General features: G+C 39.3%; 2 protein-coding genes and 2 long non-coding RNA genes across 4 annotated transcripts; 1 reads left to right on the top strand and 3 right to left on the bottom strand.

Annotated features, from left to right (window-relative positions):
• Nucleotides 1-1,437: 1,437 nt before the first annotated feature.
• LOC149051245 (endoprotease bli-like) lies at nucleotides 1,438-7,491 on the bottom strand. The gene is made up of 8 exons (XM_089214002.1): nucleotides 7,453-7,491; nucleotides 6,680-6,856; nucleotides 6,136-6,336; nucleotides 5,606-5,706; nucleotides 4,848-5,081; nucleotides 4,095-4,387; nucleotides 3,449-3,631; nucleotides 1,438-2,278 (listed from the first exon to the last, which is right to left on the bottom strand). The coding sequence occupies exons 1-8, from the start codon at nucleotides 7,489-7,491 to the stop codon at nucleotides 2,184-2,186; spliced, it is 1,323 nt and encodes a 440-aa protein (XP_089070128.1). The 3' UTR covers nucleotides 1,438-2,183.
• A 526-nt stretch (nucleotides 7,492-8,017) lies between these two features.
• On the bottom strand, nucleotides 8,018-15,892 carry LOC149051243 (uncharacterized). The gene is made up of 4 exons (XR_016184124.1): nucleotides 15,754-15,892; nucleotides 14,734-15,616; nucleotides 14,368-14,489; nucleotides 8,018-8,088 (listed from the first exon to the last, which is right to left on the bottom strand). It is a non-coding gene; the product is annotated as an uncharacterized LOC149051243 (long non-coding RNA).
• On the bottom strand, nucleotides 8,683-11,537 carry LOC149051244 (uncharacterized). Its single transcript, XM_089197934.1, has one exon. The coding sequence runs from the start codon at nucleotides 11,202-11,204 to the stop codon at nucleotides 9,027-9,029; it is 2,178 nt and encodes a 725-aa protein (XP_089054060.1). The 5' UTR covers nucleotides 11,205-11,537; the 3' UTR covers nucleotides 8,683-9,026.
• A 1,838-nt stretch (nucleotides 15,893-17,730) lies between the features above and the next one.
• LOC149051242 (uncharacterized) lies at nucleotides 17,731-21,559 on the top strand. The gene is made up of 3 exons (XR_016184153.1): nucleotides 17,731-17,871; nucleotides 18,134-18,941; nucleotides 19,317-21,559. It is a non-coding gene; the product is annotated as an uncharacterized LOC149051242 (long non-coding RNA).
• Nucleotides 21,560-24,838: the final 3,279 nt, after the last annotated feature.

Below are 24,838 nucleotides of genomic sequence, written 5' to 3'. Positions count from 1 at the left end.
TGGTCATTCATGGGAGTTAAAAGGTTAATGTATTAATTCGACAGAGATTCTGGGTTTTTTTTTCTGAATGAGCCAATAAAAGTTTGTAGGAACGAATTACACAAAAATCTTGATATCTATGGGCTGCATTGATAACTCGTTAAAACTAATTCATTATATAGGAGGGTCAAAATGGGCTGATGGCTTTTAAGGCCAACAGTTAAATACGACTAACTGTAAATTTCTTCGCATTACGGTCAAAAGACAGATTTTAAGAGGATTTTTGCTTTGTCACAATAAATTTACCTGACCCCCACCCTCTTTTTTAGGATCTGTGCTCCATGGCATTTTAATGATTCCCTCTCATTAGCAGTCAATATTTCATAGTCCTCCTTTTAAACTCTGTTAGCAACGACTAATTCCCCTCTAGTCCCCCTAAAAACCCAACTGATCCCCCCCCAGCACCCCGGAGTGAGGAGTGAGGAGGATCATACTTTTGATCCCCTTTCACCCTTTCACATTCATGGTCAGCATTCGAACCAAACTTCTTTGTCCTTACAGACAAAGCGCTCCTCTTCAATGCAGCACACTGAAGCACAAAACGTCAGTCAACTACTGACTAATACTCACTAGAGATGTTAATAAAGTGTAATTTATTTCTAGTTTTTCCTTATAATTAACAACTATATCCACATTTAACGCAGTTTACAAAACGTTTATTAAACTGGAAATAAAATTAAGTTGTAAACTCTAAATAAATGCAATTCAACCTTTAAGTTAACTAATAAGGAAATCACGTTTTCACAGCATATTTTGCGTCTAGGCACCCTATCAATTTCTTCCAAAGTGGTGCTTTTAATGTACTTGAAATGTAAAGGGCTTTTCAAGAAAACGCTGCGGCCATTTGGAGTAAAGTTAAAGAGAACGTTGCTACAGCATTTCTCATCAGACCACAAAATTCCTTCGTCACAACTGATGTGATATGCATAGTGATTCCGAACACAATTTACCAAATACAACTTTGAACAAAATTCCTTCGTCACAACTAATGTGATATGCACAATGATTCCAAACACAATTTACCAAATACAACTTTGAAGAATCGACTTTCCATAAACGTTTCAGGCTGAGCTATGTACATTTTTGTAATATAGTTTTACTTCTCTAAAACGGCATGTTCCAATTACTGGGAGTCTCGGTAGCCTAAGTTTAAGCCATTTCGGCACTGGGTAACTGGAGGTGGTCAGAAAAAATTAAGTGTGCAAGGGGAGGGAGGAGGGCCTCGACAGTATTTTTTATTATTGCATTCCAATACTTTGTAGGTAATATCTAACTTAGATGTGACGCTTGCGACGAAAGAGGAAACTTCGAGGGGTGTCGCTATGCGTGTTTTCTAATTGTCGCTGATGTGGGAACTATTTTACCGGTCGTAATGAAACCACGAAAACCAAGATGACTATCAACGGTGTTTATTTAGATCAAGGTCACGATCACGATCGTAAACTGAAATTGCAATAATATTATAACGAAAGCATGAATCTAATTGAATTGGTGCGAAAGGCATGAAAGAAACGCTTTACGTGCTTATGTCGATAACGCGATTAAAATAACAACAATCAACGTGAATTAACATAAACAAATCATAAAAGGCTAAATTAAAACTACTCGAGATTCAAAGATCGGTTACACGATGACCATTTGCGGCTGATTAACAGCCCAAAGACTAAAATGTGGGCGTTACTGTGTGAGCGTCTAGTTATTTCAAAATACTCCTTGATTTCAAGATAATTAGTTGTACTGTTGTACAACACAGTACATATGTGCGCTATCGCCCAAGGTAAAACTAAACTTAAACATATTGAAATAAAACTAACAAAATCACTTACATATCGGTCCCGCTTGTGCCAAAGGTTTGGAACGAAAGACGAAGTTATTGCTGTTCAAGGTGAAATCTTACGAAACTCTGGCTTATAGGGACGCTAATTTAGCTTTTATATGCGCGTGGTGACGCTAAAATATCCGATTACAAACCAATAGGGAAAAGATAAACATTGTAACTACGATCGTAACTAGGCACACAAATTAAAGTAATTGACAATTGATCTAATAAAAAAAGGCTGTTCTTTGTTCGATATCCTTAACATTAGACGTTGCAGCTCAAAGGTTTAGTTTAGGCTGATCCTTGCTGCACGGTTACAGCGTTGTTATCTTGTTTGTTGTAGAATCGACAATAACAATACACAGGTACATATCTCAGGTACACCCAGAACGATGGGTATCACAATTTTCTTCCATGATGCTGTGAAAATCAAATAAAAACAACAAAAAGGGTTACAGCGAGTATCAACGTCACCATTTAGCCTCTTAGATTGCAACAGGCTTCTTTTTTTTTTTTTTTCCAAAATTGGATGTATCATAACCAAGAAAAAATTAATCAACGATGAATGAGATCACCGTGTAATCAATAAGTCATCAGATGAGTATTTACCGGGTATTGCCAATACTTGATGATTAATAAATGAACAATTGAACAACAACAAAAGAATCTCGTCAAGCATCAACTCATTGATTCCTTGATTACCCAGTAGAGTAAATGTTTATGTATCACAATCTATTTGCCTCATCTAAAGAAATTTTTCCAATTGAGCTCCCCCAAAAGTCTTGGAATGGTGTCCATCTTTTGGTCAATATAAAATTGATGACAACTCAAATACATACTTTTTAATTGTTTCTGTATAAAGAGTTTATTTTAAAGAGTAAAATAATATATAGATTTAGTCAGGCATTAAAGCGGAGCTCGCATTTTTTTTCCCGCACGTCTCAAGGGCACAACGCCTTGCCCCGGCCAGGACTAGAACCTGGGTCGTCGGACTCGGAGCCCAATGCACTGACCACTGGACTACCAGACAAAGCCGTGGCATTGGCGTGCCTGCGGTACAGTTGACCACGCATGTTAAAAGTAGCACCTTGTACGGTCGTACGGTCGTACATCCAAATTTTTTCGGCTTCATGGGTTACTACTATTTTGAATAATTATGAGGCTACGCTCTGCGAGCTCCGCTATAAAGCTTTGTCTGGTTGAGGCTCCATTCTTTTTAAGCCACTTAACCCTTCTCTGAGGCTCTGCCTTTGCTTGACCCCCCTCCCCCACGGGCACCAATAAAATTACAGCTCCATCATAGAGGTCAAGCCATTTTTCGTGTGTTTATTTTGGTGGTCTTGGATTTCCCGCTTTTAGCTTCTGGTTTGGCTCTATCTCTGAGGATGGATGTATACGTATGAATAATTATTTTTTTTAATTCTTTGAAAATATCTTTACGGATAAGGTAAATGCGACAGAACCCTAGCCACGCGGCACCAACGAGGCCTAGGGGCAACGTTCCCTCGATCGTTAACTGATTGATTAGCGAGTTTAAGTCGTTTGTTTATAACTTAAGTTTTTAGAGCGACAAAATTTAAGTTGAGATACCTTTGGTTGGTTTGGCTGTTGACGAGGGTTCTTCAGTTGGGGTGACTGTTTCCATTAACCGTGTTGAAAGTTTGGGTTTCTCAGGAGGTATAGCACGTGTCGAATCTATTTCGCTCCTAAGTTCTGATGTAATTGGGTCTGAAGAAGTGCCATACAATATCAAGGACCAGCTGTGAAGCTGACCTGTAGAATAAACACAGAAACATTGCCAAGCGAACGCAAAACAATGACAATTCCGCAGTTAGGAAACGGTATCCCCATAAAAGCTGGATTGCTGAATCTGTGAGCATATGAAAGATCTGCTTAATCAAACTACCATAAGTAAAGGCTAGAAATGTACGGTCCCTAGCGTGGAATGGTGGAACTGAGTTTTCGCTTAATCAATAAAATAAACATGTGAATGAGCAAAAGAAACGCTCAGCCTTCCACCTCCCCATCACGAAGAAGAAAGATATGCTCAGCTTGGAAGTATGTAATTTAGGCCGGCCTAAATTTCCAGGCAGCAAATCAAAGAGAGCATTTGCCGTACAACTAACAGACGAAGTTTGATCTGGTGTTTCTGAGGATTGAGAAAAATAAGAACCAAAAACAAAACCACCAACAAACACACAATAACTCAAAACTCTTAAAGTAAGCAATAGATCACCTGAATTTGGATATCGCTTGTCAAAATCATCAATCTTTAGCTCCCATTTGCCATTCGGGTCTTCTCCCCAGTGAAAAAGAGATGTAATAATCCAGTCAGTCAAGTTTCTGAATCCTGTTAAGTTGTCTACGAACCGCTTTCGAGTCATTGGAGATGTTGTGTTGCTTGGTGCTCTCAACTGCAGGGACAAGTCGCCACGGCGAGAGAAATTAAGATTGACTCTGATCTGCACGTGCTCCAGAAATTTAATTGTACAATCTTTCACTTCTATTAAAACCGTTCCTGGGATATTTCTGAAACGAAGAATTGCAAAGAGACTAGGTTAATCGCCGCCAGTAAAAATGCTTCCTCTAATAATTAAAATGGAAGTCTTGTTGCTCAATAGCCCATCACTAATTTAGGAGAATTTGAGATGATGCTCAACGTAAATTTTACAATAACCGCAATATAGGCAAACGTCTGTTAACAGTTTCTGGGGTACTCAAAAAGGCGAGAGTGTTTTCACTCATGAGATTTGCGGAGATGATTGCTAACTGAAACGAAAGGACGGGTTAGCATCACTGAACTATTTTTCAAGAATCTTACCTTTCAGTTTATTGATTTCAACGTTCACCAATTAGATAGACATTTTTTGTTTATTCAAACAAGAAGTAGGAAGCCAGTAAGGTCTGCACACGTTAAAATGTGAGTTTCTGCTACCGAAAAAGGAAAATCAAAAAAAAAAAAAAAAAAAGAGAGAGAATTGACACTTACGCGTCTTTGTCGCTGCCTTTGATCTCGCATTTTATTTGCTCTGGTACTTCCTTCCATTCCCTTGCTAACATCACCATCTTGCCAGCGTCCATAAGCCCAAAGCCATAAACCTTGCTAATATGAAATCCTGCTTTGTTTTGCAGCCAATGACCTTGTTGAAGCCAGAATCCACCAGGCGCTGCTCTTGCACTGTTGGCTATGATGTGTTGGACGTCACGCCACGTTAAATTTGGGCTGGAAGAGGTAACAAACTTAAGAAATCGTATCTTCGGATTGATTTTAATAACCTTAAACTTCAGCAGAAATTCCTCGAATTAACACGAATGGAATTCGTCTCAGTCCCCTCGATTAGCGCCCACTCATAGAAAGGTCGCTCCACCTACCCCTCCACACCGATAAAGACTGGTCAGTGGGAGATTCTTTAACAGCATCAAGAATAATTCACACATCTTGAGCTCCAGGAACATATGCATGAGCATACCCCTATGTAAACTACAAGTTGTTTTTCACCTTCGATTTCGCGCTTCGGGTTTTTATTGCATACTCTTTAAGGCGGTAGGACTTACCAGCAAAAAGCGGCATTATGAGTCTTGGTTAGTTTTCTTAACAAAGAGGAAGTCACATGCCCCCTTAAAACCGGTGTTTCACCCCACAAGCCCAAGCTAAGTTTTGACTTAACTACGAGAGGGGTACGTTCATTCTGTGCGACCCGCCTCACTTTACTCATGAATATGAACTCTAAGACATAACAATCTTACTTTTCATGTAGGGTCAGTGCGATCAGTCCTGGTGCAATGGCAGTAGCCTCTGACGAGGAGTCGAAATCGTTGACACAACCGTTTGCGTTATCAACAGTTACCTAGATGATAAACAAAATTTTCATACATAAGCAGGCAGAGAGATATAGAGAATGAGCGAAATTATTAGTCTGGGGATAACGTTTGACTTAGATATCAAATTAAGTCACTTAAGGTCACAACTTTAGTTGGAAAATTACGCGTTAGGCCAAAAGAGTTTAGTGGGTCTGACGACATCGTTCATATTCTCGGCTGAACGGAATGTAACCGACCTCACGAGTATTTGTGTTCAATCCGCTTATTAAAAAATCCAAACAATAAAGACACAGGAAAATGGATAGAAAGAAACGAAACTTACAATAGACTTGCAATAAAGGAAAAGATCTAGCTTAAAGGTTTCAGTCTTAACGACATTCAAACGTCGCCTTCGCTGTTTTTCTTTCCTTTCATCTATTTGTGCGTTACAAAACGTATTGACCCATTCCACTTACAATTCCTCCGCCTTTGACATTGCTGTACGTGGTGGCCATGATTCCAGGACATTCTTCTGCGTAGATGGGACGGGATCCATCTTTATTGACACCGTTGATGGCGATGGTGTAAATACTATTAGCATTGTATGCACAGCTGTCTCCTGTAAAACCGCCATTTCCAGCAGCAAACGTGTAGATGGCACCTCGTTTATTACGGCCCTTGGTTTAAACAAAGGGTATATATACATATATATTAGCCATTACGACATCGTTGACTATTTACAAAGAAAAAACTCATTTACTTGAAAGTATACAATGTGTAACAAGCCATCATTATCGGCAAAAACCTTGGATAAAAACACGTGCACCACCAGGTCCAAATGCTAGGGCTGTCCACTTAGAAGTGTTTACAGATGGTAACTGACTAAGACAAGTTAATGCGCCTTCGTTCGTCCTCCAAAAAGGGATGAACGAAAGCGATCGTGCTCAGACCGCTCTATCCGCTTTATCGTGAGTTCAAGTAGGTTACATAGCACTAAACATAGTAACAGATTATGATTACCATGCCAGTAATTATCATCATCAGCACTAATGTCATTATCATCGTCATTAAATTGTTATCATTTTCACTGTTATTATCATCTTTATCGTAATCACCATGATCATCATCACTCTCACTGTCATCCTCACTGTCACCGTTATTATAATCATCATTTGTGCATCCAATGGTATAGTGCAGCTTAAGGATAAGGGAACATTTATACCAGTTCCATACGCACAAATTTACATGTAAGTGTATGCATATGTTGACACATGAGTTTGAAAATGCATAAATACAAATTAAACAAATGAGAATAGACGCATGTGCTCCTCTGTCAATACTACACTATACATATGCTCTTACTTATAAACGCATCTATGTCCATTTAACATGCATATTTTGGTCCCCTTATCTATTAAATGTGGTGGTAGACATAGGTTGCAGTGAAAACAAAGACCCCCGAAAATTAACTTAAGATCTTTAAGACCTAAGACCCGAAACCGACGACCCCTTCATGATCTTGAGACAGGAAGTTCGCATCATCATTATGGCTTCACCAAAGAAAACCAGTGAAAAGACTGACAACCTCTCTGTTCACAGCGTTAGGCAGCGTGATCATTCATCAGTTGAACAAAAACAGAATTGCGTAAACCAGAATTCACTTGTTTTCGTTTCTTTTAATTCCTATTTGTTGCTTTCTTAATTTGTTTTTGAAAAAGCTAGTGCCCTTCAAAATTTCCCAGCAGTCCTCATTCTAAAAAAAGGATCAGAGCTTGCTGATGTGGACTTTTCACCAGGCTGACACAAGCTGGTGTTACAGCATCGCTCCTCATTCATACTAGCACGACATATGGGATAATTTCTTCCTTTCAAAGTTTATTTGGTTTTGTCAAAACTATATCGGCCAAGGAAGCTCTGGAGAGATTTTTTCATAAGGATTTCGGAATTATACCTTTCTTGTACTAGACACTTACTTTGTGGTAAGGGTGAGGCAATGAAAGATGTGTTTTATCACTTTCTTTATTACTATCAGTAAAGAAAAGAAGGGGTCTTAGTTTTCGGGTCTTTTTCTTTTTCTAGTCTTCATTTTCGGGGCCTTTTTACTTAAAATTGGCGTTTGATTACATAATTTATCGCTATTAGAAAGATTAAAAGCAGGACTGGATATTTCCGGCAAGAAACCATTACAAGATCATAATATATAAAGAAAACAAAGGGGTCTTCATTTTCGGGTCTTCCATCTTAGGTCTTAGTTTTTGGGGGTCTTCGTCTTTGCTACAGCCGGTAGACACAGTAGTAATAACATATTCACAGACCAAATAATGAAAGGAAAATTAACTTACAATACACCACTTCTCATGAAGTTCTGGGTTTATCTTTACAATGAATGGCTTATACTTGTTCTCCTTCTGATGCATAAACCATTCAACCTGAATATAAAGAAAATAACGAATGATTTATGAATTATCAAGATCTGATGAGAATTCTTTGGAAAGGAAAAAAAAAATACTAGAGCCTCTGTGGCCTGACTTACTCTTAGAGATCCAGGTTCATGATGATGTTGTTTGAAATTTTGGAACATTTACCTCATAAATGTAAGTAAAAGTAAGATCAGGAAATTCATGTGAGTTTAGAGACTCGAACAGTATCTGTTGTAAAGGATAGTTTTGACTTTCAATCTTCCATGCAAGTTTCCAAAACAAATCTATTTTTCATGAATGGAGCACCTGATAATAACAACTTTGTCAAATTAAGTGACTGCACTTACTCGAGTTCAAGTAAATCATTCTTATTATAAACATGTGTTTTAAACATATAAATCGCACAGTACATTTGAAGTTACACTGTAAAATGAAAAGAACCAAATTGACCCCAAAAGCCAAATTGGCCCCAATTTCTTGAGGGCCAATTTGGCCCATCAAGGTTCGTTTTGGAGTATTTGAGCCAAAACGGGTGGGACAGGTACCTGTTAGGAATTAGATAATTGCCTGACAACGCAATATTTTTCCCGATAAACTCGCGCTAAAATCACTCACTCACGATAGAATTTTAAACAGATATATTTGTGTCTCACGATGTCCCGATTACGATTACAACACACTCTCCGATTTCTAGAACAAAAAGATACAGCAAATTATACAATGTGTTCTTTGATTGGCTTAAGTTACTAGCGATGACAGATTCAATGCCTATCCCTTTCCGGTCAACTAAACAATTCTATACGCATTAAAATGTTTTGATTACGTAAACACACGATTTCCGACACCCTCCCCCCATTTGCCTCGAGAGAGCAAATGTCCACAAACTTAAAACTGTTGGACAAATCAGTCATGATCATCAAATAATTATCATAAGCATTGTTCATTGTTCATTGTTCGTTCTCATTCATATCCTGGATGCGGAATCTAGCTGCCGCTGCAGCATCTCTCCTCGGCCTGTAGACTGGTGCGTCTGCATTCAGGGTCTTCGGTGGGGTCTGAACTGATGTGTCACACCTTAACTCAAGAGGGTACAAATGCTGAATCGGGCGCTCCAGATGTGACTTCCCAGACTTTAGCTTAGCCCCACGAATAACGCCATCACGGCCGGTGATTAGGTCTTCAACGACTCCCAACTTCCAATGTGCTCGGTTCCTCTCTTCCGATTTGATGATAACGACTTCTCCCTTGGATGGATAGGTCATGTCTCCTTTGTGCTTCAGCCGATGTCTCTCTCTCAGTCCGCGAAGGTATTCTCTTGTCCAGCGCGACCACAGTGTATCCTTGCACTTCCTCAAATACTTAGCTCTCTTCCGCAGGTCATGTTCCTCGATGCGATGAGGTTCTAACTCTGGTAACATGTTGGGTTGACCGTACAGGAAGGAACTCGGGGTCAGAATGGGTAACTGAATGTCTTCATCCACGTAACTCAGTGGTCTATTCTTGAGTGCCACTTCTATGTCCAATAGTACCTCTTGAAGTTCAGCCCAGGACAGTAGGCCATTTCCAATACACTTGTAAAAAGCTCTCTTGACGAGTCCCACCATTCTCTCGAATTGCCCTCCCCACCAAGGCGCACGACTCAAATTGAACTGCCACTTGATCCCTTGGTAGGCCAGGAAATTCTGAAACTTTTCATCTTGCATCACTTGTTTGATCCACTGGGCGGCACCAACGAAGGTTCTTCCATTGTCTGAATACACCTTTTGCGGTCTCCCACGTCGGGCGATGAAGCGCTTAAAACTCGCGAGGAATTCTGTAGTTTCCAAGTTGGGCAGCAAATCCAAGAACAAAGCTCTTGTCAGGCTACAGGCGTTCAGCAACACGTATGCCTTTCCTTCTGTCTTTGTGTTCTTACGGTACTTCAACGGTCCCGCGTAATCGACGCCGACGACTTGAAAGGGCGTTTGACCTTCAGTCCGATCCCTTGGGAGGTCTCCTTGGGGAGGGGATGAAAACGCTTGTGCTTGAAACCGCCGACAGCCGTGGCAACTCTTCACTATTCTTCTGGCCAATCTTCGTAGGCGCGGAACCCAGTACAGCTCTCGAACCTTTGCCATGGTACTGACAACTCCCCCGTGGAGCGTTCCAAGATGAACTTGTGTTACGAGCTTCTCTGTAAAGTGCTGACTATCGGACAAATACACCAGAAAATGCCCTTGAATTCTCCCTCGACATTCCAATATGCCGTCTTGGTTTGGTTGTAGATTCAGTTGCAACCGATCTTCTTGACAATGCTTATCCGCTGTGGCTCTCGTCTGGACTCTTTTCACCCAAAAGATTTTCGCTTTGTTAGTTTCTTCAGTGGTCAGCGGTCCCTTTAGTCTTCCTATCGTCTTTGAACGAACGTTGTGGACGAACCGCATCATCCATGCACAGATTCTCATCGTCTTCCAGTAGGTAAACTTCTCAAGGAGGATGTCTAGCTCGTCTGTAGTTGCTATCGCCACAGCAAAGACTTCTCGCGTTCCTTTCACTTCTTCCATTGATTCATCCGATGCCTTGGTCACAATATCTGGAGGCCAGCACGCTTTGTTGTTCAACCACTTCGGTCCGTTGCACCAAGAGGGATGGTTTAACACTTCTCCACCACGGCTTCCAAGGTCAGCGGGGTTCTCCGAGGTCCCTACGTGCCGCCAGGTCACTTCTGAATGTGCTTGTATTTTCTCAACTCTGTTGCTAACAAACTGCTTATATGTGCCTGGGGATCTGATCCAGTGCAGGGCAACGGTGCTGTCGAGCCAGCAGTACTTTTCCATTACGGGAAATCCATCAAGGGCTGAAGCCACGTTTGCCAAGAGATTCACCGCCATATGTCCAGACACCAATTCTAGCCGAGGGATCGTCAGTCCCTTTTTGGAGAGTCTCGCTCTCGCTACCACAAGTCTCTGATTGACGCCTGACTCTTGAACGACTACAGCATAAACAGCTGCGGCCACGCCCTTACCACTGGCATCACCAAAGGCGTGCAACTCGATTGATTGAATGTCCTCTTGATAGGCTGCTAAGGACCTTGGGACTGTAAGCTGCTCAGGAAGTCGCTCCTCCCATCGGGTCCAACTCTGCATCAACTCTCTTGGTAGCTTTGCATCCCAGTTAAGCTTGGCGTCACACACGTCACGGTAGAGGAGCTTACCCCCCAATGAGATGGGAGAGGCCAGTCCCAGTGGGTCATAGATCTTTGCCACTTTGCTTAAAACTCCCCGCTTGCTAAAATCAGCCTTCTCTTGTGGAAAACTCACGCCGACAGTATCGTTTTCTTTGTCCCATGGTAAACCAAGCAGGGTAGCTCCTTGTCTTCCGGATACGTTTAACTGCTCTTTTGCGTACGTTCCTTCCTCGATCGAAACTGGTTCTGACGCGGCTGATTCCAACTCTTTCACATTCGAATGCCATTTATGCAATTCGAAGGTGCCCTTGGCGAATACGTTCTGAGAAGCTGATTTGATCTCTTTTGCCTTTTCACTTGTAGTCGCTGTCATTAACTGGTTGGTTACACTGTTACAGATGGACGTGTGATGTCTTCTCTGACAAATCTGGCACAAAGAACGGCTCTTGCAATCATCAGCTCTGTGTTTGCTTCCGGTACAATTGAAACAGAGGCGTTTGTTGCTAAGGACTTTCTTGCGATCGTCAACGGTGACAACCGTTTTGCAGTCAACCGATCTGTGATCTTGTTTTCCGCAGTAAACGCATTCCAGATTCCTGCCATCTCTCTCCTGTTGGATTTGAAAATTCTTGTCACGCCAGGGCTTGTCACTTTGCTTGAATTGGATCGGGTTTCTTTCTGTCCATTTCCGGAGTTCATCCACTAACTTTGGGAAATTCTATTCTTGCCAAGAATCGTCTGTTCGTACAAGATCCCCTCTTATCCCTGGCAGCTTGTCCATAGTCATCCGCACGTATCCATTCACCTCTCGCAGTTTCCCCATTGTTTCCAACGATTGCACATTGAAAAGAAGCTTCTCGTAGAAATCGTGGATTCTGGCTGGCTGTGTTCCACCAGTTGTAGGCAAAGACATGATGTTTTCCACGTAGGCGTTCACGACCTCGCTTGTTTGGCCATACTTTCTTATCAGGATGTTCTTCGCACGCTCGTATCCCTCTGATGAAAAGGGCAAGCCGTCGATTTCCGTTCGTATCTTCGGATCTACGAGTTCCTTTAAGTAGGAGTACTTCGTCACGCCAGCTATTTCTGACTTGTCGATCTCGGTTTCAAACTGACTCCAGAACCGGGGCCAATCTGTTAAATCCCCTCTAAACTTTGTAATGACCAGCTTGGGAAGTTTAGCTGTCTTCACGGCTTGAGTCGAGGTCGGTTCCGTGGTCTTCGCTTGTTTTGTCTCCTCGATTTTCTTCTCATATGTTAACCTTATCTCCAGTTGTGTACGTTCAAACGCAAGCTGCTTTTGTCGATCTCGCTCTGCCAGCTCCTCTTCGCTTTCCTTCGCTTGCATCCTTGTCTTATAATTCATTTGAACGAGTCTTTCCGATAAATGCGTGATCTCCTCGTCAGCAGTTTCTTGTTGTGCTTCAACTGCGGCGCTCCATTTTGTTAGCTCGTCGACCTGAACGCCACTTTCCAGTTTCACTTGCTCGATTTTTGTTTTTACAGTTTCGACCTTTTTCACGACTGCTCGCAGAGCATCCCGATGCCGTTCTATTCCTTCCCTGTTCGCTTTCTCGACGATTGCTTTGGTCTTCCCTTGGGTAAACTTGAGTAGCTTTAGTTGAACATCCAACTCCGAGGTCAACGCCTCCATCGTTGTGTTGTTTGAGCTTCTTGGCTGATTCTCTTGTTTTGTTTCGTTGTTTCTCGCTCAGTCCCGTCGGAGGTGCCACTTTGTGTTGGGAATTAGATAATTGCCTGACAACACAATGTTTTTCCCGATAAACTCGCGCTAAAATCACTCACTCACGATAGAATTTTAAACAGATATATTTGTGTCTCACGATGTCCCGATAACGATTACATATGGCAAGCCAATTGTAGCAATATTCAATACTAAAATTCAATTTCAATTCAATGAAATTCAATTTCAATTCAATGAGATTCAAGTTCAATTCAATGAAATTCAAGTTCAATTCAATGAAATTCAATTTCAATTCAATGAAATTCAATTTCAATTCAATGAAATTCAATTTCAATTCAATGAGATTCAAGTTCAATTCAATTTCCATTAAATTTCCATTGAATTGAAATTGAATTGAAATTGAATTTCATTGAATTGAACTTGAATTTCATTGAATTGAACTTGAATTTCATTGAATTGAACTTGAATTTCATCGAATTGAACTTGAATCTCATTGAATTGAAATTGAATTTCATTGAATTGAAATTGAATTTCATTGAATTGAACTTGAATTTCATTGAATTGAACTTGAATCTCATTGAATTGAAATTGAATTTCATTGAATTGAAATTGAATTTTAGTATTGAATATTGCTACAATTGGCTTGCCATAATTACAACACACTCTCCGATTTCTAGAACAAAAAGATACAGCAAATTGTACAATGTGTTCTTTGATTGGCTTAAGTTACTAGCGATGACAGATTCAATGCCTATCCCTTTCCGGTCGACTAAACAATTCTATACGCATTAAAATGTTTTGATTACGTAAACACACGATTTCCGACAGTACCATTTCGACTCCTCCAAAATCTGAATTGGCCCCTCCAAAATCTGAATTGGCCCCTATGAATTCTACTTTGGAACTTTTTCTCAATTTGGCCCCTACAAGAGCCAAGTAGGATTGACCAATTTGGCCCCAAAAAAGTACAATAATAGTACACACAGTCGTTAGTTTTTGCTCTACTTTTGCTTTTGACATAGGAAGATGCATATTATTTTTGTCATTTTTTCAGCCATGTCGGTTTTAGAAAATCCCACAGGTGTGGATCATTTCAGCTTTTTGATGCCATCTGGCCTTGATCTCATGAGGGCATCTAGAATCACTTTGGTTTGGATGTCATTCAGAATTTTTAAAGATAACCATATGATTGAACAAACTAAGTCACTGAAAATCAGAACAGTGAGCCAAGCTACTATTCTGTGTTCATAGGTTTGATTATACAAGGGATTTTGAAAACACAGAGACTAAAATACTCATTCCTAAGCTATATCAAATGCTCTTTATTAATCCGTGATTATCAGTAGGTTACAACTTATTTTACAAAAGCTTCAATGCTATTTACAAGTCATTTCACAAGCAGTTTTATATACAATACCTCTAAAAGCAAACAGTTGTTTTTGCCCATCTACATTCAATGCACTTTTCAAAAGATGACAGCCTGTTGCAGACATAATCCAAAAAATCATATTTGATTGCTGTTTGATGCACCATTTTGCCCTGAAAAATACAACCGTCAAAAAAGATGAAAAAGATGGGTTGTCCAAGAACAAAAAGCTGTTACAACAAAAGTGCAATTGTCAAAAAATTACCATTGAATGCCCTGAGCATATGTAAATATTTGTATTCTTAATATAGAATTTTTTTTTTTTACATTACTTGTTTTATGTAAAGTTGTTAATTCTGCTTCAACTAGTTTAAAATCTGCACTTGAATGGTGTTTGCATTAAATGAAATTACTTACTCATGAATTAGGTCTTCACCTTCCAGGGTGTCAAGCTTCTCAAGAAGCATGTTGAAGTATGCTGCCCTGTTAGCTTCTTTCTGAGTCCCTGGAAATGGCAATAATAACCTCATAATATTACAATGTGTCTTTGTTTTTTTAAAAAGGCATAACATATCTAATTAGACAGCAGGCTTAAAGGTTATTGGCTACAAGTTGACAAAAAATGATTGTGGCAGTTTTTTTCCAATGAATGGTCCCTGCACTAAATAAATAAAAGCAGAATTGTTGGTCCTAAGGACCCCCATTAGATAAATATATATATTCCCTTAGCTCCGGTTGGAGCATAGGCCATTAACCACTTCCGTCCTCCATCGGGTTCTGTCCTGGGCAAATCTTCCTAAAGTGGCCCAAGTGTGGCCCCAGTTTCTCATTTGGGACTCTACACCTCTTCTCCAGGAGTTCCTGGGACGACCCCTCTTTCTCTTGCCCTGGGGGTTCCAACGTAGTGCCTGCCGGGTGATGTTGTTAGCCGGTTTCCTTAGAATGTGGCCTATCCATCTCCACTTTCTCTTTGAGATCTGAGTTATGATTGGTTCCTCGCCTGCTAATTCCCACAGCATCTCGTTCGTTACCCTGTCAGTCCAACTGATTTTTAAAATTCGCCTAAGGCACTTATTGACGAAGGTCTGCAATTTCTGGGACGTTTGCTTAGTTGTTCTCCACGTTTCTGAGCCATGGAGGAGGACTGCTTTGACATTGGTGTTAAAAATTCTAAATTTGGTTCTCCGTGAGATGACATGGGAGGACCACACTTTCCTCAGCGTATTGAAAGCTACTCTGGCTTTGTTTATCCTGACCTTGATATCTTCATCGGAACCTCCGTCAATGCTGACTACACTGCCTGGGTAGACAAAAGATGTTACTATTAGATAAATACACATAGTATATGTCTATATTGTCACAGGAAAATTCACATGCACATATGAATGTCAGCATACTTTCAGACCAGTGGAAAATAAAATGGTTGTAATTAAATACCTGGGCCTACTTCCAAAGACTTTTCAATTGATGGATGACCATGCTTACTGCCTGATATTTCATAGCACTGCCTCAACTGATAACGATGCTCTTCTGGGATGCCAAATTATCACCGGAAACAGAGTTGATGGTTCCTCTCAAAGACTTTCTTTCCCCATTTATGGTAAACTGGTATCCTCCATCCTTAGGAAATAAATATAGATCAAATAAAAAAAAAAGGATGTCGATAGTCAAGCCCTGATCTGTCCAATATATACAATACAAATAAGACTAGTACAACATTTTTAAAGTCTGTTGCATTTCTATACTTTCAGTTTACTCTGAAACAGATATTGAATGTACTGCACGCTGTGGTCATTATCTAACTCTCATCTGCTCTAACTGATTGAGCTCTGTCATGAATGTTTGAAGAATTTCATTGAATCCATACTTCTTGATCACAGTTCTCTTTGCAATTGCCAGAAGCTGCATTGCCTTTAGCTGGGATCGGTGCTTAGGGTCAATATTCCCAGGAGTATAGTAAAAAACGTCTAAAATAGTATGAAACATTTAGCATGCTTACAAAGGTTAATTGATTATGACATCAAATAAGTATCTGAACTGGTTGAATCTTAATTGTGAAACAACTACACCTAAATGCCTTTTCTTACTCTCTGAAGTACATTCATGGAAGTCTCATGACTTGTGACAGTATAGTGAAATAAAAATATCTCATTACCAACTTTATGTTTTGAGGTTTTGCTGCCCAGCGGATTCACAACTTCAACATCATCATAATACAATATAATTTGTAAAGCATGTGGGTCCCTAGAGAAAAGAGGGTGCTGGCGGTAAACCTGACCATCACAATAATCAGCAATCATCTCCTCATGTCGTTGATGTGAGTTTTCCACCTGTTCAGAAACAATTCGTAAGAATTTACAAATAAATCACCACATTTAACATTTCACCTTTATCAAAATTTAAGAATACCACTGGGCAAAGTAATGGAAAATTACCAGCTAGGCAAATTCCCACAAGTTAAAGAACTGGTCCACATAAAACTAAGTTCCCCTATGATAAAACAAGTATGTCAAAATGTAGATTGACTTCACCATAATTTCTGTTTATCTGTTTCAAAATTGAGGGGTTGTTCAACCACTGCTCTAAACTTTCAAGAAGAGGGATCTCAATGACTTCATCACTTAGTTGAACCCTTCTTCTTTTTGGACCTTTCTGTCGATGACCATGGAAGTTTCCAAGCACACGTTTCACAGGTTCCTGTTCAGGGGACATTACATAATGCATGTTGATTTATTATATTCCAACAAAATATCATACTGGTACAGAAACATCTAAGTTAGCCTAGCTAGCTGGTTCAAACATAGCCCTAGCTGGTACAAAACAAGAGAAAAGACTGCACATTTCTGTCTCTGGTATTACAACTATAAATTGTTTAGGCATGTTTGAACATTGTAAGCAGAATTTGGTGTCTTTAACAGCTGTATGTTAAGGTGCTTTTCTTTTCATTAAAATAGTGATTTACTCCCTTACTATTAACAAGGAAATCCTAAGTTATACAATATACTTAATTTCTTATACTTACAACAAGACCAAAGATTTCTTTAAATGCTTGTTTTTGTCTATTTTCTGTTTCAAGGTTTTGAAATGGGCTTGCCTTCTCAGAATTTTCCTCAAATAAAGTTTGCCATGTTGTTTTGTATCACATGATTTTCCTCTTCCTCCATATTCAAAAGCTTATTGGCAATATTTATACATACTGACTTAACAGCAGTAGAGACAAGAGAACTGGTACTCTGTTCAATCATCCAAAGCTTTTTGTGAGAGATTGTGTGTTTCAAAGGAAAAAACACAAGGTGCCAGTTGGTCCGTTAGAGAAGAGAAATGTCGGGGAAAACACCCGTCAAAAACGGTGAGATTTGCTAATTTTTATTGAAATATACTAGATACGTATTTACGTCTATTATGCATAAAACAAAGTAAACCTAATGTGTGAATTCGGTAAATTAAAAATTACTTAATTGATAACATGTTATCAGACAGTCTAATTTATTCAAAAAATATTTCTACCTATAGCTTCCTCCTGGATGGCTATCAAAGTTCCAGCTTCCATCGAGAGTAAGAAACTTTTCCGTTTTTTTTTTTTAGTTTTTTTAAGCAATCCTTGTTAATTCATGAAAACTGAAGTGCCTAGGAGTATGATTTCCTTTCTCGATAAGTACATAGTTTGGTGAAAGTACATTATTGATATCATCGAGGTATGATTATGTTTTTTCTCTTTTATTCACAGTTTGTTTACATTTATGGAAACTTTTTAGTCACAAAAATTACTGTTCTCCAACGACAAATAAATTTGTTCATTTGTTTCCTTTTTTAACAGTTCTCTGCCTCAGTAGAGTTAGGTATCCAGAAGGGATACCTCAGTGCAAACCAGAAAAGTGAATTGGTCCAGGATGTTTGTACAAGCATCAACCACTTCACCAGCCACCCAAAGCGCTCTGAGAGGCAATGGATAAGCTTCTGCTTATGGTAAAAATAGAAATTTTTGTGCTGAATTTCTTGGCTTAAACTTAGAAGGTGCAGAGTAATCACTCTGATCTTTTAAGTTCTTAAGTGTGATTGGTTGTTACCAATAATTATAACACATATCTACCATAGAATTAGATGTGTAGTGTTCAGTTAGGAGGCACAGAGTGGGAAAGGGGCAGAATACAGTGCCAACTGAAAAACTTGAGATGATGTGAACTCCACATATTGAGAGTTATATCATTAGTTGAGTAATGTTTACTAAAAAATGTGCAAAAAAATTAGGCATTAATTTATGCAATGTCCTGACCCTTTTCCAGGGCTATTTGGAGGTCAAGATTTTCAACAGGATGAAAAAAATCCAAAAACCCAAACATCCAGCCAATCCTGCTGAAGCTGGTCCCTCTAAGGCCAAAAGGCAAAAAAAAGATTTCAGTATTTGGGCACAGCAGCCAGACTTACCTGCAGGTGAGACTTTGGCAACTTTAAAAGCCTTTGCTGAGGAAAATCGCAATGAAGTCAGGAGAAACCCCCGAAAGCACAAAGCTCATAAGGATTTCATGGACAAAACATTCCCCCTCCGCCGCCATGAAATCATAACTGCCCCTAAATTGGTGAAGGCTGTGTTGATGGAGTACCCATCTCTGAAATATTTCATCCATGTAAGTATTTGCTGTAAATTGCTTGTATCTGTCATAAATGTAAACCAGTTACAGGTTTGTTTGTTAGTTTTTTGGCCAACTTTTGGCTGATACTAGGGTACCTGTCAGAGATTGCAGTCCAATACTTTTAAATGATATGCTTCCCAATTGTACTAATTTTTTTCTTAAGGGGGGAAGAGGGATTTTGTGTGTATGAAAGGCAAGTTCCTTACCAATATATTTGTGTTCCTATTAAGGGCATGAACAGTCCTTAAGAACAGCATTTCTCTCTCTGGATTATCAGTACACATGTGGTTATGTATACCTCTAGAGTACATTCATTGGACAAGTAAGACGACTTATATGTTATGTTTTCTGCCTTACCTTTCAATGCAGTTAAAAGCTGAGCTGTGTAGAATATTCAATGATGATAACATCCCAACCAAATTGCGGGAAAAATACCATTATTGTGATTTAGCAAATTTTTTAAAAAAAATTTTTGCTGTAGTCAAACCATAAGATAAATACTGCACATATGTATCATTTGAGTAAAATTAAATGAGGGTAAAGTGACCAACTGAACCCAGCAGACTAGCCAGTAATTTTGATGCTCCTTTGCACTTTGGCTTGTTTTTAATGTGGTTGTAAAATTTGTTTTTATTGCAGAGAGAAGCTGATGTTGATTCAGGAGTTATAGATTACATCCAGCCACAAATTGTTATTGTTGGAGATATTTATGACATTGATCTCCTGTATATAGTCACAGAGGGGAGTATTATTTGTTAGCTCCCACAAGAAAAAACTATTGATGCTGTCATTGGGTTACTTGGCTCATTTTATGTTTTTAATGTCTCCTACAATCAGTCAAAGGCAATTTTGACTTTTTTAGAGCAAGCATTGCTTGAAATTGGGCTTTGGCAGACTCTTGTTACTGTTTCCTCCTTTTTCAATGACTTGGCAAATGCCTGAGGTAGAATCAAACAAGATTTATACTCTTATGCAGGAGCAGGACCATTTGTTGCTGTTGTGTTATTTTGATAATTTTCTGTACTTCAAAAAATTCAGTCAGTCTTGATTATAAGCTGCCTCACATTATCACATTTGCTGAGTCATTGAAAAGGGAAGATTTACTTACAAGTGTCTTGTGTGAAATTTCTAGCAATGTTTGCAATTTTGAGAAGTATACTTATTTAGTGAAGAGATATATTTGGTTGCATTAATGTTAAAAATGTATTTATTGTCCCTTTCTTTCAAATGTTTGTCTGGAAATCAGTGTGCAGAGGAAAGAGCCCTCTACTTCTGAATTGGACTCACTTTGGAGCTGAATTGGCTCTTTTTAAAGGGGCCATTTATGAGAGGGCTAAAATTTTGGGGGCTGTTTTGGCCTCTATAAATTTCAAAGTGGCCCCTGTAGTTTTCAAATTCACCCTTCACGTGGTCCAATTTGGCCCCTACAATGGGGTCGATTCAGCCCCAAAATTGGTGCCAGAAACAGCCCCATTTCAATGGGGCCGAATTGACCCTAGGCCAGTGCCAAACTGGACTCACTCGTTTTGGCCCCATTTTTGGGGCCGAATCAGCTCTTTTAATTTTACAGTGTAAAAGTATGGTAGCATTACCAGAGCTGTTAAAGAGAGCCTGCCGGTAGCCATCATCTTTTGCATGCAGAATTCACTTTCACCTTACTTTACAAATATTTGTGACAAAAAAAAGAAACCCAGGATGCCATGAAAGAAATGTGCACAGCAGCCATTCTCCAGTTATGAATTAAACTAAATGCGTAATTCAACTGTATTAAAACTGAGAATCCATTCCTAAATTATATTATATCAGTACAAACACCGATCACAATAAACTGATCACAAACTAAAAATTTGTAGGATTCATGAAGAAATTCATAACTTTTAAGGTGAAACATGTCCGGCAGTCTAGTCTGAAGCGTGGAATTCCTTAAGTGTCGACAACCAGTTGGTATTATGGGATGCACAAGCTCGGAGAACTTGTCCACTAAAACAACAAATTAATTTTTGGAATCGCTTAACATTTGTAAACAAACATCTGATATTCTTAAGAAGTTTGAAGGAATCTGTGAGTTGAAATTCTGTGAAAATTTCTGACTGCCGAACATTAAGTCTGTTGAGACTATGCCAGGTTGCCGGGCATTTAGCCACAGCTAATTTGAAGAAGTCTTTCGGATCTCTTAAGCTTAATCGTCAAATCTTAGCCTTATGAGCAGGAGGGCATTCGCCAATTTAATTTTTGTTTGTTGAGAGTAACCGCTAAATAAAATCCCGTAGTTTGGTTCTGAAATTTTCATACATGTTTGAATAGCGTAAGCTGTGAGAAATCAGAGATGAAATAACAAAGCCAAATTTTTTAAAAAAGAGTTTGCCATTAAAATTTGACTGAGCACCAATCAAATTATGATATTCCATACATTGTTGTTGACGTCTTTCGTCACGAGATGGTAAAATTTATCAAATTTTGGCCTTTTAAAATGTTTAGAGTATCAATCGGTGTGGTCTTAAAATGGTGAAAATCTAAGATTTATTGAGCTACTTATATAACACGGTCGGAGTTTGCTCAATGAACTAATTTGCATAATCGGCTGTCACGGTAGCAAAATCGCTAAAAGTTTGAAGTCACCACGGCGAAGAAAATGAATAAGGGACTTGTCAGAAATTAGCAGGGGGGGAGGGGGGGGTGGAAACAGAGGGGGGGTCACAACTTTTTGAGCCTCAGAAAAGGGAGGGGTCATGAAAAATGGGCAGTTAAAAGGGGGAGGGTCATGCAAATATATGCCCGTGATCATTGAGAGGTTCACCCACAGAAGAAAAAGGAAGTTCTTTATTTGGAAGAGGTGGATGATCATGATGAATGTGAGGTAGATGAAGGGGATGAGGCATTACCCACTTGTTCTAGTGATGAAGACTTTGTATTAGGAGAAATAGGAGAGTCGAGTGATCAGTCGGACTCTTAATGCTGTCATCGAAAATGTATGTATGTAGCATGACAAAGAACAGATTAGAAATATATTTTGAGTTTTCATAATACTGACGCACCCTAGTGTATTGCAAGAACTAGATTTTATCATTTATACAAGAGGGGGAGGGTCATGATATTTTAGGCCAAGCTCAAGGGGAGGGTTAGCAAATTTCACTCCCATTGCAGGGATGGGTCACCTAATTTCCGAACCCAAATTTAAAATTCCCACCCCCCCTCCCCCCCTGCTAATTTCTGACAAGTCCCTAAGTACAAGATGTTTTTATATTTTTCTGCTGCCAAATACTTTTATTAGAAGAAACCAAGCGGAGTTTTCAATGGTCTTGTCTAGACTTAAGCAGTATCAACCAAGAAAGAGTACTCTTGACCAATTTCGGAGAGTCTGACGAGTGTTTTTAAATAAATTATGACGAACCTCAGAATGAGCGAATATCAAGGTTGAAATGCTTTTTATACACCTTAAATATCACAAAATCTAAGAATACAAAAGATGTTTTGCTGCATGCAGTGTGATACGAGGACCGGGCTTTTCAACTTTTGAAATTTTCGATGTCGCAAGAGGCTTTTCGCTCGTGCCTAAACGAGAGAAGCCATGTTGGAAGCGAGGGGTCGTTGTCGGTCTACCTATAAATCTCCTTTCATTGCTCCGGTTTTTTAATTGCCCGTGTTTTCAATACATTCTCAGAAATAATTTTTATTATTTCTAGCTAAGAATTTTACCTCCTAAACTAGACATGATGAAAAATCTGAATTTGACCTTGAAAATTAGGTACGGTAAACATTCATCGCCTCTTCATTCGTTCTTACGTTTCGGGGACAAAATTTAATCCTCAGCTGAAACAGACGGTAACACTGGCTTGAAAAGTTAAGGGCCAGTTACAATTTAAAGCTTTCAAAAACATTCTAGAAAGACCTCGCTGAAGCTTACCTCCGTTTCTGATGTCAAGGGAAACGTAAATGATGTCCTCATATGTATGTCATATGGAAGATTGTATTTCAAGGAAAACTTTTCGACTTCTCTCAGATCACCACTCATTTTTACGGCCCAGACATTAGCGTTAACCTCGTTGGCAAAAGTTTCTGTTAGGGCAAATAACAACAGGAATAGAAACATAGCCATTTTCGCAATAAAAATGAGCAGTAAACAATTACGAGTATACCGTGGGAACCTGGAACTGGATGACTCATTACTATTATTAGCTATAATTAGCATCTCCAACAAAGCACCACTTATTTGGATCAACATTTGCTCTCACTGGGGAAAACATGCTCCACAACTGTATAATCTAATAAGGAATTACATTATCATTTTTGATGAATATCCAGTGGAAAACACTCATAGCATACTCCGTTCACAGACAAAAGGTTCTGATTTTGTGGATGAACTTAGAAAGAAAGCAAAGTCCATTTTCCAGTCAAAGGGTAAACAATCACACTACAGGTCATTTTTCACCACACCTAAGCAGTTTTCTTTCTCACACAACCAACTTCGCTTACTAAAAGTGAGATGTGCTCAAGCACTGTCCTCCATGTTTATAAAAATCTCTCAGAGTCCAGGGCAGAGTCAATTCTCCTCAAACAACAGCTGTAACACAAGTGTTCCAACTCATGTCACACTGCCAACAATGTCCCCCAACAAAAATATGAAGATGACTGTTTTACCGTTAGGGTATCACTGTGATATCAAGCCAGATCAAACAAAAAAATGTAATTTACCTCTGTGTAACATTTCCAGCCAAGATGAGGATTGGACTCTCTTGCATGGTTTTTTTCACTCATTCCAATTTAAAGTTTTTAAAAAACATTCTAGAAAGACCTCGCTGAAGCTTACCTCCGTTTCTGATGTCAAGGGAAACGTAAATGATGTCTTCATATGTATGTCATAAGGAAGATTGTATTTCAAGGCAAACTTTTCGACTTCTCTCAGATCACCACTCATTTTTACGGCCCAGACATTAGCGTTAACCTCGTTGGCAAAAGTTTCTGTTAGCGCAAATAACAACAGGGAAAGAAACAGCCATTTTCGCAATAAAAATGAGCAGTAAACAATTACGAGTATACCGTGGGAACCTGGAACTGGATGACTCATTACTATTATTAGCTATAATTAGCATCTCCAAGCAGAGGGGCATTTTGCTGCGCATGCGGCAGTGAAGTTCTGTTTGTTGAGAGTAACCGCTGGCATGCGCCCGCGCCGCGCGTACGTATTTGTTTCCCGCCAGTTTTCGAATAGATGCGGCAGTAGTGGAGCACGAAATACAATGGCTCGTCTATTTGTGTTCTTTGTCACTCTCGAGATTTTTTCTCAATGTTACTTGGCTGAAAGCGCGAAAAAATCGAAAAATGGTTGCGTGGTGTGCGGGAGAAAGTCCCAGCCGCGTTACTTTCAAAAGGCGAAAAGTTATGAAAAAGAATTCAAGTGTTGTTTTGGGATAGTAGGGAGAGCGATCGATACAGAGGACGTTATTTGTGAAGGATGTAGGAGGGCTGTAGAAGAACACAGGCGAACTGGAAATTCGTTTCAGCATGTTAGTGCTATCTCATGTTATCACTGAACACTTGAAGTACCCACTTACGCAAAAATTAAAATTTAACCTAAGTTTTTTTTTGTTCAAAAGTTTGTTGACATGAATCGCAACCAACGGGGACGAATACCCAAACACAAAAGATCAATGTTGAGTAAAGAAAAGTCAGATAGCAGTAGTACTAGAAAGATGGTAGTTGTATCCAGGGAGAGTTTATTAGAAATGGAGGAAAAATTACGGATTTTATCAGCGAGTAAGTAACCTTTTTTCAATCATTTGTCTTGGAAATTCCAGATTTGAAAGCTGAAATTAGCAATATTAGACACTTTAAAATCTACTTTGAAAAAAAGGAACGCATCTTTGAATAAGTTTATAATGTGACAAATTTCA

The sequence above is a fragment of the Pocillopora damicornis genome, chromosome 1, assembly GCF_964200805.1.
Source record: "Pocillopora damicornis chromosome 1, jaPocDami1.2, whole genome shotgun sequence".
Classification (NCBI taxonomy): Eukaryota; Metazoa; Cnidaria; class Anthozoa; order Scleractinia; family Pocilloporidae; genus Pocillopora; species Pocillopora damicornis.
Note: the sequence above shows the minus strand (reverse complement) of the source record. Positions and strands in the feature narration are given on the sequence as shown.